At 33.9% G+C, this 18,245-nt stretch overlaps 1 protein-coding gene across 4 annotated transcripts in view; it reads left to right on the forward strand.

Annotated features, from left to right (window-relative positions):
• EPHA5 (EPH receptor A5) overlaps positions 1-18,245 on the forward strand; it is a 351,005-nt gene that overhangs the window by 66,570 nt on the left and 266,190 nt on the right. For all 4 annotated transcript variants that reach the window (XR_007151804.1, XM_047857341.1, XM_047857340.1 and 1 more), the window contains exon 3: positions 7,803-8,466. Coding sequence is in view for 3 of the 4 variants with exons in the window: in XM_047857341.1 (XP_047713297.1) it covers positions 7,803-8,466 (664 nt within the window). In the remaining variant the exon portion in view is untranslated. The remainder of the gene's footprint in view (positions 1-7,802; positions 8,467-18,245) is intronic.

The raw sequence follows: 18,245 nt of genomic DNA on the forward strand, positions 1-18,245 counted from the left end.
GCTACCTTTTAAATTATCATTGACCATTGACCATACATTTTCCTAAGTGAATTTTTGAAGGAAAAAAGCCAGATTTTAAAACTTGAAGTATTTACGACATTTTTTTTATTATTTTATATGAAACTATTTAGTATATGTCTTTTTAAATGAGGAATAACAATTCATTTATAAGCAATCATGATATATACATTTTGCTCTTAGATTATGTTCATCACAGTATTTACTAGGAAGTACTAATTTTTGCTAAAATCATGACCTTTTCTGTGAATATTTTGTCTAATATGGTCCTTTTGATTTTTCCCTCTCCAATTCATTTCTTCTGCACTTGGATACTTTTTTTTTAACAAATGAAGAATTCATTTTTTTCTTTCTTTTCATTCATTCTTTCCTTTTTTAAAAAGTTACTGACTGCAGCATTAAAGAAAAAAAAACTATGAATTATTTTTCTAGGGGAAAAAATGTACTCTTTGCCATTCATGTTTAGTGCTGTGTACAGATTCTCAATTGTCTATGGATTTCCCTATGAAAATATTCATATAAACTTGAAATTTTAATTTCTGTGTTTTTCAAGTGTTTTAATTTGTTTCATGAATTGAGTTTGAGCCCATAAATATTTGTACTATTCCATGGGCAATAAAGTAATTGACTTCACCTTTATTCCTACACAGAAAATTAACTGAGCCATTTCCAACAGTATTTCTATATCATACTCGTGAATTTTAAAGATGTTATAAGTACATCAAATGCCTATCTGTTGCAATCTTTTTCCACTAAGATATTATTGAGGAAATGGAATAAGATTGTTGATTGAAATTATTTTTGTAGAAAGTCTATATATTTTGTCATATTTATTTACTACAGAACCATAGCTATTAAATAAATTGAAGTTTGGAAACAGCAACTCTATGCTATGTATTTATTCCTTTTAAATAATTTTGTCCTGATGATTGTGCATAAAAACCAAGATGCTTCTGTTATTCAAAGGACTGTGCATGGTCTTGATCCAAAATTGAGGAAATTGATCAAGGAAGGATGTGTGTTGTAATTTTACAACAACAGCCCACAATCTTATCTTTTGAAAACAAAATTACCTAGTTTATTAGTTTATGACAAGTTTTCTCTTTTGTTGGCTAAAATGATCACAAGTGCCACCAAAATTTATGCATTATAACTTTATCCCTTCAATAGGAGAAAACAATGTTAGACATATTAATGTGGCACTGCTTAGTATGACAATCACTCTAAGGCTCCGTTTACTTATCTATAAAATGATGTAGTTGTGTTCCTTACGATTATGTCATGCATGTGGTGTGTAATGAGAATATTAATTTTCTCAATTGTCAGTTGACTCACTGTAGCTGTAAGCTTTTCTTCCTGTACTATATTAGTTGAGAGGTTTTAACATCTACAAGGATTACATCTGAATTACAACAAAATGTTTTTCAAAGCATTATGACACAAGATGAAGTTTGATCTCCTATTTGACTCTGTGTTTAAGCATGGGGCAGCCATTGAACAGGCAGGCCCACTAGGACCTCCTATTTATGCCCAACATGCACCAGTCATAATAATACAGTATTTCTTCCTAATGAGGAATGGTTTGTAGTTGATAGTAACACATCAAAAGTTAGTAATAACTATCAGATTAAAAAAAAAGTTTGTCCCAACAATAATAGGATTCCTCACTTTTTGTGCCATTAATTTTGTTCCTAAGTCACTTAATTCTTTGAGGATTTTCTGGCTTAGTTTTTCTCAGAGGAAATGTCCTGGATTGAATGTCTTAGGTTATGGCTGACTTTTGCAGGCACACCAGACGAGTGAGATCAATTATACATCCAACAGAGAGGAAAAAGATAATGATTTTATGTGAGCATAGTAAGTCTTATAAAATGTTATGGGGAAGAATATTAGTAATTGTTAATTATGCACCTGGGTAAAACAAAACAAAAAAAAAAAACAATTCATTTAGGTCTTTACTTGAATGTATTTTACCTAATTTTAATCAGTATAGTAGACCAAAATAATAGAAAAAAATAACATTAAATAATGAACATCGTTAGTGTGTTTGAAGTTTATGATTATTTTATATTGTATTTCCTCTGATTTTTGCGTAGCAGGAAGCTTCCAGAAATTCTATACTTTAAGTAAACATATTATGAGGTAACAATTGGAATGTGTTGCTCACTAGTTATAATAGGTTAAGTGCTTTACCTCCAAATTTGGGCACATTGTCAAACTATTTCCCAGGCACTTTCTAAGATTATGGAAAGGTACTGCTCTTTTAAAAACAACAGCTAATTAGTAATTTTAGATGAGATTCCTTTCAGTGAAGTTAGCAAACATACAACACTCAGATACACACACACACACACACACACACACACGCTGCAAATCATAGCAGATGACATCTAAATGTATTTTAAATATAATGGGAAGCCTGGAATTAATTTCTTTTTGGAGCATTTCAAAAGGCATCATACTTGGGGCGCCTGGGTAGCTCAGTCGGTTGAGCATCCAACTTCAGCTCAGGTCATGATCTCACGGTTCGTGAGTTCGAGCCCCGGGTTGGGCTCTGTGCTGACAGCTCAGAGCCTGGAGCCTGCTTCAGATTCTGTGCCTCCCTCTCTCTCTGCCTCATCCCACTCATGCTCTGTCTCTCTCTGTCTTAAAAATAAATAAGTAAATAAACAAACAAACAAAAAAAAACAAAAGGCATCATATAAAATATTGTGATATTAAAGGATAATAGGCAATTATTCCTATATTCAAAGAAACATGTAGTAAACAAGATATTGCTACAAAGTTATACTTTGGGTATTCAGAGTAAAACTAGAAGTAATTGATTCTTAACTGTATTTTTATACTACTCTGCCAAAGAGGATCACTAAGAGAGTCCTAATATTGTTTGACTGAAATATGAAATAAAGTATAGTGCCACTAACTGATATGCTATATTCTGGATTTTTAATTTAATTTGTATATATGTATAGAATAGTGAAGAAAGTGAGTGAAAGTGAAAACAAATTTTAAAACATATTATGGTAAAAAATAAGATATCTAAACTGATCTATATGTTAAAATTTTAAAATGTGATGCTAATGAGAAATAGTTCTACAGGTTGATATACAAAACTGAACTCAAAGTAATTGTATGAATTATTAAAATAAAGAAAATGTCTTAAATGCTTAGAGCTTTATATTGAAGACTAATTTTCAAAAAAACATGAATTTATAAACTGTCTTTCTTTTTTAAATTTATAAAATTCAGACAGTTTACGCAGAACAAATTGTATCATTATTCAAACAAACACAGAAGACAAATCATGCGACCATTTATTTACCATGTTTGAATTATTTCATATTTTGAATTAGCAGATCTCTGGGCTAAGGAATGTATACATGTTTGATATTCATTCATATGAAATATTTATCAGGTGTGCTAATCTGTGCCCTGTGGTATCAGACTCTGAGATATAGTAGAGAACAAGGCAACTAAATCTCTACTCTCATATTTGTGTTTCAGAGTATTAAAAATATATGTGTGTGTGTATACTGAGGGAGAAAGGAAGGAAGAAAAAGAAAGAAAATAAAGAAACAAAGAAAGAAAAGAAAAGAGAAAAGAAAAGAAAGAAAAGGAAAGAAAAAAAGGAAAGGAAAAGAAAGAAAGAGAAATTGAAAAGAGTAAAAGAAAAGAAGAAAAGAAAAGTTTATAGTTATATGATGCTGAAAAAAATGTGAATTTCATTTTTACCTACTGGGGTAGCAGTTGATGATAGTGAATCAAGGAATCCCACACACAAATATTCACACCAAGGACAGAAATGTGCCAAGAAGAAGACAGATGTAGACACAGGTAGAGGGGATGGTCAGATGGACAGGGTTGTCATCTGTGAGTTTGAGAAAATCTTTTCTTTTGTCTAGTTTTCAATTTTCTCATTTCTAAAATGAGCAGTATGTCCAGATATCTTAAGATCCCTTCTAATATTTTATATTAAACATTAAATGACTGGGATAGAGAGTTTCAATTCTCTCTATAGTTTGTGTAACCAGTGCCATTGGTGGGGTCTCGGTTTATGTATCTACGTAAGGTAAGAGCAGAGATTATAACTGGGGCTTCAGACTGATAATATTTCCTCCGTACAAAACCAATCATATATTTCTATTTAGGTCTCTTTACTTCCTTCTGTGGAAGAAAGATACATAGAAACACAATATTGAAAACAGAACTGGGCAATAAGCACCCCATGATAACTTGCAAGGTTCAAATCGAGACTGTTCACATGATGATTCCTACTGTGTATTTGAAGATGGAATATAAGGGAAGGTGCCAGCTGGGTTGTGTTTCCTGAGACAGTACTTTTAAGTTCTGAAGGAAAGAGATGTGAAGTATAGGCTAGAGGATAGTAAATGGGAGCCTCGCTGACAAGGTAAGAGACCATCAGAGCTTGGGGCAAGAAACCTACTAGCCCAATGAGAAAGGTGGTCAAGGAAAAAGTAGTTCTTGGGTCTCCTGGGTGGCTCAGTCAGTTGAGCGTCCGACTTTGGCTCAGGTCATGATCTCACAGCTCCTGAGTTTGAGCACAGTGTCAGGCTCTGTGCTGACAGCTCAGAACCTGGAGCCTGCTTCAGATTCTGTGCCTTTCTCTCTGCCTCAACCCACTCGCCTTCTGTCTCTGTCTCTCTCAAAAATAAATAAACGTTTAAAAATTTTTTTTAAAAAAGTAGTTCTTAATGCTTTGGGTAGGAAAAGTCGGTAACTCCAACTTTTGTATGTTTATTTTGATACACATATGAATATTAAAAGAAGTCTTTTTGTTTGCCACTGCTCTGATGACTATGGCTGGCTTGTGATGCCAGGTCAGGCATAGGATTGGAATGCAACTGACTTAGAGATTTTAGTGCCCAGCAGGAAAAGGAGCAAGCCCAAACATCTGGGAAAGAAATCAAGTCAGCCTAAGCTGACTGTGTAAAACCAGTTATTTAATCTTAAAACAAAGAAATGTGAGTAAGGAGGAAACAAACATACAGAAAAATGTGGGATCGGAGGATGGCTCTTGAGGAGTGGCCAGACCTGAAGAAAGGACTACAGCCACCATATTGCAGTGATCGTGTTTCCAAAATGTCCAGGCACATTGCTTGTAGTAATCAAGGAGCAACAAATACTTTTATTAAACCATGGGATCATAACAATTCAACAAAACTGAACCCAAAATACCATGTTTTCTGTCCGTGGCCTTCATTAAACCACTACAGTTTCCTTGACATGACATTTGCCAAAGTGTCTAGGAATAGACCTGCCACATTCTTAATTTCTTGGTTTGTGTTACTTTCTTTTCACCCCTTTGTTTCTTCCTCATTGATATTATTTTTTGCTGAGGACAGCAAGAGGCCCACTTGGTATTAAAAAGGAAGAAAACTTGTAAGAATTCAAAGTTCTATTTCAACTACTCAAACCAAAATAAATGATTTTTTTGTCTGTTTCTTAGCATATTGCTGTACATAGGAGCAGATATTTATGGGAAAATGTATGTATTACCCAGTTGATTCTCTGAATGGCTTATGGCTATAATTATTTAAATTAAAGTCTTTCTGTTCCCTCATTAAAAATAGAAAATGTGAGCCTCCATTTATATTTTGGACACTTGAAAAGAAAAATAAATAAAATCCCACCATGATAGATTATAACATCAAAGAAAATTATAGTTTTTCTCTTCTTAATTAAGAATATTCCGAGAAGTAGCTGCTTATGCACATACTTTGAAATTATCACCTGAAGCAGTAACTATTAAGCTGTCTTGTCGAGTGCTGCTTGGCTTGCATTTTTAATAATATTTGTGGTACCTTGGACTTTGTACAAAGACTGAATTGCTTAATTTATAATCCTGGAAGATGCTGTTTCTCTGATTGCTCTTACTTGTCCAATTCCTCCTACTTGCTAGCAGTGTTCTATTGGAATATATGATGCAGAAATAGTTTTTTTTTTTTGTAAATGATTTAAGGTCAAAGATTTGAAATCTGTGTTTTGTATTGGAAGACTGTGATAAAATAATCTAAAACAGATAATATAGCATTTTGATTTTCTTTTTTTTCAGAGAAAAAATTTGTTGATGCCATTTTCCATTTTACTAATTCAAAGAATATATATCTATTTAGTTTTGGTACAGTAAGTTGATCATTTGTATTATTTTTATTTGGTTAGTCGATGTGCTCTTTTGCATGAAATATTAATAATGGCATTCAATAACCATTTATAATAAAGAGATTTATAGCTGGATCACTTCAGGAAGCTAATGTAAATAGTTTAGTGACAGATTGCTGAAATAGAAAGCTGTTTTGGAAATCCGAGGCTAAGTAGAGTTTATGTACATTTTGAGAGAAGACAAAAGTGAGATTAAATGAAAGAACTAAGGCTTCACATAACACCATGATGCGAAAGTGGTTAAGATAAAATCTTGATGTCTTTCTCTTGTGAATTTAAGGAGCTCAGCAGTTTTTGCTCATTAGCACATTTTACTTATGCTTGTCTGATGGCAGCTAGAATTTTGAGAGGGACCATCTGAGGTACACGATTTATGTGCATCCCTTGTGACTCCACATTTTTCACATCTTTGTCAGTTGAGCAGAATCAAGAAATAATGCTCTATTTAAATTCATGTCTAAAGAGATGAAGTTTATGAAGTTTATTATCTATAATATTTAAAGTCTGAAATCAAACTCTGGATTTATTGAAAGTCAGTATGATTTCAATGCTCTTTGTGTTTCAGGGTCATTTTTAAGGATATATATATATATATATACATATATATATATATATACATACACACAGTTTTGTACACAGATTCTGTACAAGTTTAAAAGACTTCCTTAAATTATAATAACATCCTTATGGAGAATAAAAACTTGGTTCTATATTGTTTAGAAAGTGATTATGGTACACTGAAAGTCTAAAAGCTGGAATTTTATTGGGAAAGAGGTAAGTTTAGATCTCTTTGACCTAATATTTTGGAAGCTATATAAATCATGCTTAATTTTTTCTATACCTTATATATATTCCAAACTCTTAATGTCATTATTCATAAAATAATGAGTTGGTAAAAAGAATTAATGCATTCCCAGGATATAATAAGAACTCAGTATTCAAAATGACAAGGCTCTTCATATATAATTTTTGTCTCTATTTTATATGTCTCTAGGCTTATATTTCATAGATAAATCTATGAATAAGTTTAGCTATCCAATTTGCAAAAGAATCCTAAACAGATTGGTTCAATGAAATAAGCATCTATTTTTAATTTTTAAAGTAATGAATTTTCTCTCACATTTTATTACATTGATGTGTTATTTGTAACATGCCAGAATTAAATAAATGTGGATTCACATGTTTCCTTATCCCTTCTTTTCCATATTTACTGCTTTTTTACTGTTGTCTTTTTTTTAATGTACTTCTTTTTTCTGTCACATTTTATCTACTTTCTTAGCTTTTATACTTCACTTTCTTCCAAATATACATCCTTTCACTGCTTGTTAACTGTACCCACATGCAGTTTTCTTCTTTTTCTCTGAAATACATGCTCTTTTTCCCCTGAAATGTGTGTGTGTTAACTTTTGAGTTACAGTGACTAATGTGCTATTAATTTACTTAATCTAAAAGTATCTTTAAAGTTCTCATTATAGAGCTTCCTCTTCTGATACCATAGAGGAAGGCGGCAGAAATTTCTAGATCTGAAATAGTTTCCTTTGACTATGTTTACTATCTATTTTCTAAATATTAAAAAAAAATTCTTTCTATTTTACATTATATAGTGGGAAGAGATTGGCGAAGTTGATGAAAATTATGCCCCTATCCACACATACCAAGTATGCAAAGTTATGGAACAGAATCAGAATAACTGGCTTTTGACCAGTTGGATTTCCAATGAAGGTGCTTCCAGAATCTTTATAGAACTCAAGTTTACTCTGCGTGACTGCAACAGTCTTCCTGGAGGATTGGGAACCTGTAAGGAAACCTTTAACATGTATTACTTTGAGTCGGATGATGAGAATGGGAGAAACATCAAGGAAAACCAGTACATCAAAATTGATACCATTGCTGCCGATGAAAGCTTTACAGAGCTTGATCTTGGTGACCGCGTTATGAAACTGAATACAGAGGTCAGAGATGTAGGACCTCTAAGCAAGAAAGGATTTTATCTTGCCTTTCAAGATGTGGGTGCTTGCATTGCTCTGGTTTCTGTGCGTGTGTACTATAAAAAATGCCCTTCTGTGGTACGTCACTTGGCTGTGTTCCCTGACACAATCACTGGAGCTGACTCCTCGCAGTTGCTTGAAGTGTCAGGTTCCTGTGTCAACCATTCTGTGACAGACGAACCACCCAAAATGCACTGCAGCGCTGAAGGGGAGTGGCTGGTGCCCATCGGGAAATGCATGTGCAAGGCAGGATATGAGGAGAAAAATGGCACCTGTCAAGGTAAGAATTTGCCTGCAGATCTGCAGGAACTGTCTGCACCAGTTGGATCACGGATATGTATTTCCTCCAATGATTATGAGCAGATGACCTTTTACTTTGCTAATTTATGGAGATTATTTCTCTTCAAGTTTGACTTCTCTCTTCTCAGAATTTTAAAATTTCTGGCAACGATCAAAGATTTAATGTAATATTTTACTGAATATACATAATACACACAGAGTGTCTTACTTGCAGTGTAGTATTTCATATTCATTTTACTTTCAGAAGTTTTATCTCGAGCAACTCAAACCAAAAGATTATTTCTTAGTGTGAGTATTGTCTGCTACAAAGTATTGTCTCTCCACGAAGAGAAAATAGTAACCTTACCTTGCTATGTAAAATTCAAATGCAAGTGTTAGATGTGACTTGTTTGGCATGCTTTTAACTGCCTTTAAAAAGTTCTTCAGAAATAAGTTCAGCCATATGAACCCCATACGAAAATGCTGGTCAGCGTGTTGTTCACATATAATTGTTATTACAAGTTCGCTTTTAAAAATCTGCAAGTCAGGGGTGCCTGGATGGCTCAGTCGGTTAAGTGTCCACCTGAGGCTCAGGTCATGATCTCGCAGTCCATGGGCTCAAACCCATGTGGGGCTCTGCTGACAGCTCAGAGCCTGGAGCCTGCTTCAGATTCTATGTCTCCCTCGTTCTCTGCCCCTCTCCTGCTCGTGCTCTGTCTCTCTCTCAAAAATAAATAAACATTAAAAAAATTTTTAAATTTACAAGTCAATATTGAATGCATAATAAGTAGTACCTGAGAAAATAACTTTGGAGATAGAGCCAACACAAAACGCTTATTTCAAATCAATTTATACTTGGGGAATTTTTTTTCTGTTTTATTTTCTTAATTGAAATGTGATCATGTATGCTGTCCCCTTCATTTGAAAATATCCTTCTTTTGCCCACAATGTGGTGAGTTAAACTTAGATGTTTGTCAATGGCTTTGGGGAACAGGGTTGTACTTTATGTCAAAGTGAAGAACAGTTTATGAGGAAGAAAACCATGCTGTGCACATGCTAAATAGGTAATGAGACTTATTAACTGAAGAGAAAACCAAATGCCGAGAAGTACCCTTATCCCGCCTGGTAGCTTCAAGTACATTTTTTTTTCAAAATCCACTATATAATGTGAATCAGACTTGCTCAAGTTTGTTCAGGCCTGACTGTAAATTGATTATAGATCAGGGGATCAAAACTAGGGAAATTACCTGTAAATCATAGTGATTTTGATTAATTATTTCTCTCTAGAAACACACTGCAGCATTTAAAAAAATTTTTTTCAGGGCACCTGGGTGGTGCAGTTGATGAAAGCATCCGAATTTGACTCAGGTCATGATCCCACGGTTCATGAGCTTGCACCCTGCTCCGGGGTCTGCACTCTCTCTCCTGCTCTCTCTGCACCTTGTGGGATTCTCTCTCTCTCCCTCTCTCTCTCTCTCTCTCTCTTTCTGTCTCTCTTCCTCGCTCACTTGCACTCTCTCTCTCAAAAATAAATAAATGAAAACTTATTTTTCCTCATCAGCTCATATTCTGTATCCCTACAATATCATCTACAATTAAGTTTATGGTGTCTACAACTCTCTATACCTTTATATATGTACATACATATATGCGAAGATTTATTAAATCACAATTATGTTTTGGAAATCATTTTTAACTTTCCAGGGAAGTTAATTATATTTTATTTGGGGTTATATGTGAAGGAAAGTTCTAACTAACATTATCTTAACTTTTCTTTTGAACAGCTGAGTGTAACGTGAAGATATATGTAATTGTAGAATCAAAGCAGGAGATTAGGCATAATCTGTTGAATACATTTCATTATTTTGTTTAAAATATTTATAATATAAATCTTACATTTTTAAAATTTCATTTTCTAATATTACAAAGCAACACGCTATATTTGATTGTTTATGTCACTTTAGAGAATGGTATGTGGTCAGTTCAGTGCAGAACACAGTGACCTTTGTCTTCATCCAGATGGACCGAGGGTATAAAAGACCTCTGCCTTTTTAGAAGCTAATTATTTATTTCTCTGGGATTAAAACGTTCTCTGCATGCTTGTCATGAAAGTATCTTGGGAAGTAGTGTTCTGACAGAATGTTTCTCAATCCAGGCGTTCAATGCATATCTTTCTCTTCCCACACTCAGTTAGAAACCTAACTGAGAGACAGTGGGGTAAATCAGAGAGGCTAGCTACATTGTAGAAAACTTCACTAGGCTGGTCTGTCTAAACTCATTTATTATCTTACCCTGGTAATAGGAACAAAGGTTGTGGGGTCATGAAAATAGTATACTACCCAGCCCCAGAGGGTGTTCTACACAACATAGTCCGTTTGAATAGTGCCCCTTGGTGTTTTCCAAAATACAGATGACATGTGGCCACTCTATGAGGAGTTTCAAATGTTTACCCTATAAATAACTTACTTCATTGAATGAATAAATAAGTTTTGAATGCTTATTTTGGAGAATTAAGGTATCACAGATATTCCTGAGACATTTATATCTACACGTAATAAGAATATGCAAATGTAAATGTCCCTGTGTGTGGCATATAAAATTCCATCATAACTTTAAATAATTTTGTGATCTTAATATGCTATCTTCAAACCATTAAATGTGGATCTTGATGTTTTTAAACTATTCTTGTTAGGGCAGAAATCTAGGGAGCATTCCTAACATCTCCTTCCTACTCGCTACCTGGGTCCTATTTATCACAAAATATTCATAGAAATCACCTCCAGGCTGTCTCTTAAAATCATCCACTTTTCTCTATTTCTTTTCCTCCAATCTATAAGTATGTCTTGTTGGAACTTTACTTTCAAATATAAGGAATGACTTTATTTAATAGTTTGATTTTTGAGCCATGTGAGTGTATCACCTCTACAAAAATGCAAATCTAGTGGTTTCGCACACCCATCCTTCGCTGTCCCCACTTAACCCCACCACAAACTTCAAATACTTCAATGGTTGCCTATTAAGGTAAAGTTTTTCCAGTAACTTAAGATCCTGCATGGTTTTGCCCCAGACACTTCTTAAACTATGCTTCCTCCTCTTCTCTCTGCACTAGTCACACTGGCTTCTTTTTTTCACCTTCTCAAGAGCAGTTTGCTGACTTATACTACTTGTTCTATGAATCTGTTCTCTTGCCCTGAAACATTCTTGTATCTACTTCACGCCTGATTAACTCATACTAATCCTTCAGGGGTGTCCTCCGACACCCCTTCCTCAGGGAAACTATCCCTGACTCTTCAAAGTTAGGCCTCTCTGTTATTTACTTCTATATCTTCCCTTCATTGAACCATTTAGAGTTATGATATTGCATCTTTTGTTAATTTATTATTTCATTAATGACTGTCTTTACTCCCACTAGATCACACACTCCTTGATGGCAGGAATGCTGAAGGTTATCTTAAGAAATAAGAAAGAAACCGTAAGTCGAGAGGTAGAGAAGTAAATTCAGGAGAAAATAGAATGGGCAAAGGTATAAAAGAAGATTGTGCTTTAAAATTATACTACTGCTCCTTTATCTGAGGAGGTTATGTTCCAGGACCCTCAGGGATGGCTGAAATTGCATATATACCAAACCCTATATATACTATGCTTTTTCCTATGATAAAGTCTAATGTTTAAATGAAGCACAGTAAGAGACTAACCACAACTAATAATAACATGTAACACTATAATAATATACTGTAATAAGTTATGTGAATGAGATGTCTCTCTTAAAATATCTTGTACTTTACTCACCCTTCTTGTGATGATGTGAGATGATAAAATGCCTACATGAGGAGATGAAGTGAGGGGAATGATGTAGGCACTGTGATCTATCATTAGGCTACTACTGAACTTCTGACAGTATGTCAGGAGAATCATCTGAGTCTGGACTGTGGTTGACTGCATGTAACTGAAAACACCGAAAACAAAAGAGTGGATAAAGGCAAACTACTATATTGGTTTCTTTTTTTTTAATGTTTATTTATTTATTTTGAGAGAGAGAGCATAAACGGGGAGGGAAAGAAAGAGAGAGAGAGAGAGAGAGAGAGAGAGAGAGAGAGAGAAAGAGAGAATCCCAAGCAGTCTCCGCACTTAGTGCATAGCCCCTCATGGGGGTCGAACCCATGTCTGCAAGATCATGATCCAAGGTGAAATCAAGAGTTGGACGCTCAACCAACGGAGTCTCCAGGTACCCCGTATTGATTTCCTTTTTTTTTTAACCTTTGTATTTATTTTTAGAAAGTCTCTTCAGTCACAAAATTGACAAAGTGTCTCTTAAACCAGTCATTTCTTAGTCCTAAGATCATCAGGCCAAATGTTCAAGTTCTGTGTGTTAAACCATATAAGGTTGGCATATGACATATTAACTGTGATAGAGACCATCTTAGTGATTTAGACCTTAGAAATCACATCCTGAAATGTATTTATAATATACACTTATTATACACTTACATTTAATTACTGTTTCTTTGCTAATCAAAATATGTTGGGATTTAATTAAGGATATAACTATGTTAAGAAGCTGAAGCGTGAATAAATCTGTTGTAATGATCATCATATGTTAATATTTACTAAGCCTGTACTAGGATATGACCCGGTAGTTGCTCATGTGACCTGGTATAGAGATGCAGGGCATGATGGAGTTGACACAACTAGTTTTAGAGACTAAACAATCAGGACTCAGAATGCTAGGCAGCTCATTAATATATGATTTCAATCCAGAAGGCAACCAAGAAGTGATTCAGGAATCTCTGTCTCTTTAACAACTCATGCTGTATCATCTTCTTATCCCTTTATTTAATTTCCTTTAAGAGAAATTAACTACCTTTCCCATAATACCCTGCTTTTAATGAGGTAACAAAAACTCTTGTTTCTATTGTATTAATTTAAAATATAGAATCTATTTATTTTTCTAAGGCTTACTTCTATGCCCATATTTTCAATAATAAACTGTTTTAAGTATACAACTTTATTTCTTTGAAATGTTCTTTCAGAAACTAATAATGTATTAAATCCATTTATACAAGTATGTTTTCCTACTTGTTATTTATTATTATTTCTGATGAAATTCATGCTATTTTTGCCCCTTAAGAGTCATATGAAATTTTTTTGAGTACAAAATTATTAGCAAAAACCCATTTTGGAAGTTTCTGCTTTTTATTGAAGTGAATGTGTTTGACAGAAGTAATTGAGTTCACATGAATCAAATGTTGCCTGCTGAGTTCTCTTGTGATTATGTTGCTGACTTACTCAGATGCAAGGCAAGACCACTAATCTTCATCAGTTGCTAGTGGAATGAAGTAGTAATTTGAAATTACCCCTAGATAATTATAGTTTCACTTATATCAAATGGAGGAAAGAGATTTATATTGTGGGTCACTGCCAAAACCAGTCAGAGTGAAGAAGGTATATAGTGCATGCTAAAACACAGGGTAAGCGAGGTTACATGCCAAGGGCTGTGGAGAAAAAGCACTTATTAATTGTCCAACTGGGAGATGATTGCATAGCAAGGAAAATGTAGTGCAAATACTGAGCTCAAGAAAAGGCCTTGATTGAGAAACAGTCCAGATACTGCAGGGAGTAGTATGTCTATCATTCATACTTCTGGTGCATATTTATGTTTGAAACAAAATTGACTGGAAATATAGAGTATTAGGTGCTTGTGTAATTATGCACTAGAGAGCCTAGTTATTTTTAATTAGGCACATTACCAAAGAACATCAAAGGGGTTGAACTTTTTGGTTCTATTTGGTATGCTCTTTTATACAACAAAAGGAAACTGATTTTAATTTCAAAATTTTAACAAAAGATGGTAATTGTGGAAGTACAGAATATCAGTGGTGCGTGTGTGTGTGTGTGTGCGTGTGCGTGTGTGTGTGTGTGTGTGCGTGTGCGTGTGTGTGTGTGTCCTGCTTCTGAGAACCATCACCAAGACAAGTAAGTGGTTAAATCATTTCATCCATTTGTAGGTATTATATATGAGAATAATGAAATTGTTTCTTTTTTCTTTTAATTCCTCCTTAATAGTTTTGGATTAGTTGTGTCACAGTTTTAGAGCATACTTTGCATTTATTTTTGTTTTTGTTTTTGTTTTTGTTTTTTTCTAAATCAGGGTTTCTCAACACTGGTACTATTGATATTTGGGGCCACTGGTTACTATTGATATTTTTTGTTGAGTGACGGGGTAGTCCTAGTCATTGTAGGATATTTCCAGAATCACTGGCCTCTAATCCACTAGATGTAGTAGGACACCCCTCCCCACTTTGATAATCAAAAAAATGCCTCCATAGAGTGCTTAATGATCCCTGGAGGCATAATTCTAACCAGGTCAGAACCACTAATTGTCTATGTAAGTAGATGTGCTGCTAAAAACTAAATATGTCTATAGACTGGTTGTCTTTACAAAAGTGAATCTTTTTCTTAAAATTCTGCAGAATGAAGGATGTGTACATTTGGAAATATGACTGATTTAACTTGGATATCATAGGGAACATGCTGCTTGTGAGAGGCAGCATACTCTAGTGGTTTGAACATGTGGATTCTGGCCAGAATGCCTGTATTCCAATCCTGTCTCTGCCATTTATCAGCACTGTATCCCTGTGTACATCATCGAATCTCTCCACTCCTTGTTTCCTCCATCTCTAAGTCATAGCAATACTATGAGACATTACATGGAAATTACTTACTTCCTAGCACACTGTACTTATTCAGCAAACATTAGCTACTTCTTATAGCTCTCATTAAAAATAAAATGTATTTACAGGAGTATATATTTGTCAATTGCCAAATACAACGTAGTTTCAGGTTAGAAAATTCTCGAGTTTTATCAACCTAGAAATTATATTCTTGAGCAGTATCATTTATTATCAAATGATAATCCTACATTTTTATTTATTGGATGATGAAAACTATGTAAATATATTAGAATCTCTTTTATAAAGAAGATTTGCTTCCTGATTACCTATTATGATTCATTCTTTATTATTATACTTAGCACTGTATTCCATGTATACAATTCCTGTATCCTAGGAATGCAGACACATAGGTATACAAACATACATATAGATTGACATCTACAGTTGCAGTTTATGAGAGTTGCTAATGGCAGTGTGAGTGTGTAAGTTTAGGTAGGGAAGTAAGAAAATAGTTCTCTGAAAAGTGATGCTTAACCTAAATGTGGAGTAAAACAAAACAAAACAAAACAAACAAAACAAAACAAAAAACAATGATGTAAAGATATACAGATGGCATAACAAGCAGAAGGAGCTTTCAGTGCAGAGATCCGTTGTATTACATTAATCAATTTTACATATCTTTTTTCTTTCTAAAATTATATTTTAAAGTGTATTTGAGTATTAAAATTAGAGTAATAAAAGAGCTACAAATTCCTAGAATTACCTGCTAAAAGAGTCTGCTCATATACATAGTATACTATATCTTAAGGATAGAGAATTCCTAATATCTATGGTCAAACACAGACATATCAAACATGAAATAATTAAGTATTTTCAGTGGGTGGCTCCTTGGAAATTATTACATTCACTGAAAGTATGAAAGGTTTTTCTTTTTTAAGAATTTGATGTTTCATTGATCCAACAATGGCTAGTAACTGGTGAATCTTCTGCCTTATGTGCATAACAAAACAGGGAGACTTGGCAATGGAAGAAAGGAAAAAGAACTAAATACTCTAACAAACTGGTCTGTTTGTCTCCTAGACAAACTTTTAATCTTTATTTGCACCCTTACTTTCTCACTCATAAAAGACATTACACTATCGATAGTCTTGAGTCCCTCCCTCCTTCCCCCATCTCTCTTTTCATACATATCTATCTATCTATCTATCTATCTATCTATCTATCTATCTATCATCTATCTATCTATGTATATATAGAAGGAGAGACGGAGATGGAGGGAAAGAGAATAAATGTAACACATGAATGCTATACTTCATATGTATAGTAATTCTAATACCTGGTTTGGGTGGATCTCTAGGATATTTTATTATGCTGATGGAACATTCTGTATTGTTACTGTGCAAATGGATTATAACATTAATGAACTGGAGCTCCATCATGATCATATGGATAGAGAATTAATGATTATATTTATGCTCAAGTGGCTTGCACTGTACAAAACACCTCTTGATGATAAACATTTGTTAACATGAGAAGCACTGCATAGGGTCCTTTTATTATAATGTTAGTATAGAATGATAATTATTAGACCAAAAATAATTACACAGATCTTATGAAGGCCATATCTTAATTTATGTATTGAGTTGATTTAAGCATACGAGGAAACTAAAACATACTCTCTTTTATTGTTTGCTTCTTTTCTTATTATTTGGATAGCAGGAAAAGGACTTTCATGAAGTTTGATAACACAAATCAGTATAGCTCTCATGGGGAAAATTGTGTGTACAGAGAAACTTAATGTTGAAAACTCTGAGTGTAATTCAGCAAACATCTCAGTGTCTGCTTTCAGATTTTCAAGAGCAAAAAAATTCAAAAAACTTAATGCAGATGTTAAGAAATGAAGTAGCCAACCCTTTCATAAAATAATTAAGCAAACTTACAATCTTAAATCTGAAGGCTGCTTAAGATGCAGCCCTCAGTTCAAATCTTACTCTTCCATTTCATAAATGTGTGACTGTGGACAAATATAAAACCAAACTGAGCTTAACATTTCTCCTCTGTGAAATCCTTAGTAATACAATATACACGCACAAAATCTGCTTGTAAATGCATATGAAGTCTGCCTATTTCAGGAATGTTATATGGACCAGCAACATCCACATGACCTAATTTTTTAGAAATGGGGAATTTCAGGTCCCACTCCAGAAAAACTGAATCAGAATCTACATTTCAGCAAGATCCCTTGGTGCTTTTTTCCATACATTCAAGTTTGAGAAGCACTGATTTAAAGGACTCTTGAAGTGAATGTTCTTTTCTTTGTTTTACATATTTGGAAACTGAGGTACAAATAAATTAGGACCATAAAACTACATAAATTAGGACCATACAACTATGTAAGAAATACATTTATCCTAATCCCTTTGGATACTTGTCAAGATATTTCACTATTCATGTTGTTTCAGAACTATTATGCATTAATTTTATCTTTATCTCCTTCTCCACATCTTCCTTAATATGGCTTTTTGATATAGATTGTAGTTATAGAACTTTTGACAGTATTAGGTCTAATGATACTTTTTTTCCTTTTTTAGTATCTGCTAATTGCATCTTGACTTAGAAATCCCATACTTACTATCTATTATTTCTACTATTATAATAAACAGACAATATCAGAAAATTAGGGGAACAATCAAACCACAGCAAAGTAGAGAAAAAATACAAGTGGTACCAATGTTCTAATCACTCCAAATTATGAATTTACCTATTCATTCATGGGATGCTTGTTTTTTGTCATTGACTCACAGGAGTTCCTTACATGATTTAGCCTTTCCTCCTATTATTGGGACCAACTTTTATCTAATTCTACTATTCTCAACAATTATAGTTCAACAAAATAAGTTAAACCATATAATTGCTGGACACCCTACAAGAAATTCTGATCTCATTGTGTAGTACCAGCCAGGTTATCACTATTTTTTTTAAAGATCCCCAGGTAGTTTATAATGTGTACAGCCGGGATTGAGAAATATTGTAATATTTAGCAATAAAATTTGCTGGGTTTTGGAGGCTAGTGTAAATTTACACACCAAAACTTCACACAGGGAACGCC

The sequence above is a fragment of the Prionailurus viverrinus genome, chromosome B1 (assembly GCF_022837055.1).
Source record: "Prionailurus viverrinus isolate Anna chromosome B1, UM_Priviv_1.0, whole genome shotgun sequence".
Taxonomy (NCBI): domain Eukaryota; kingdom Metazoa; phylum Chordata; class Mammalia; order Carnivora; family Felidae; genus Prionailurus; species Prionailurus viverrinus.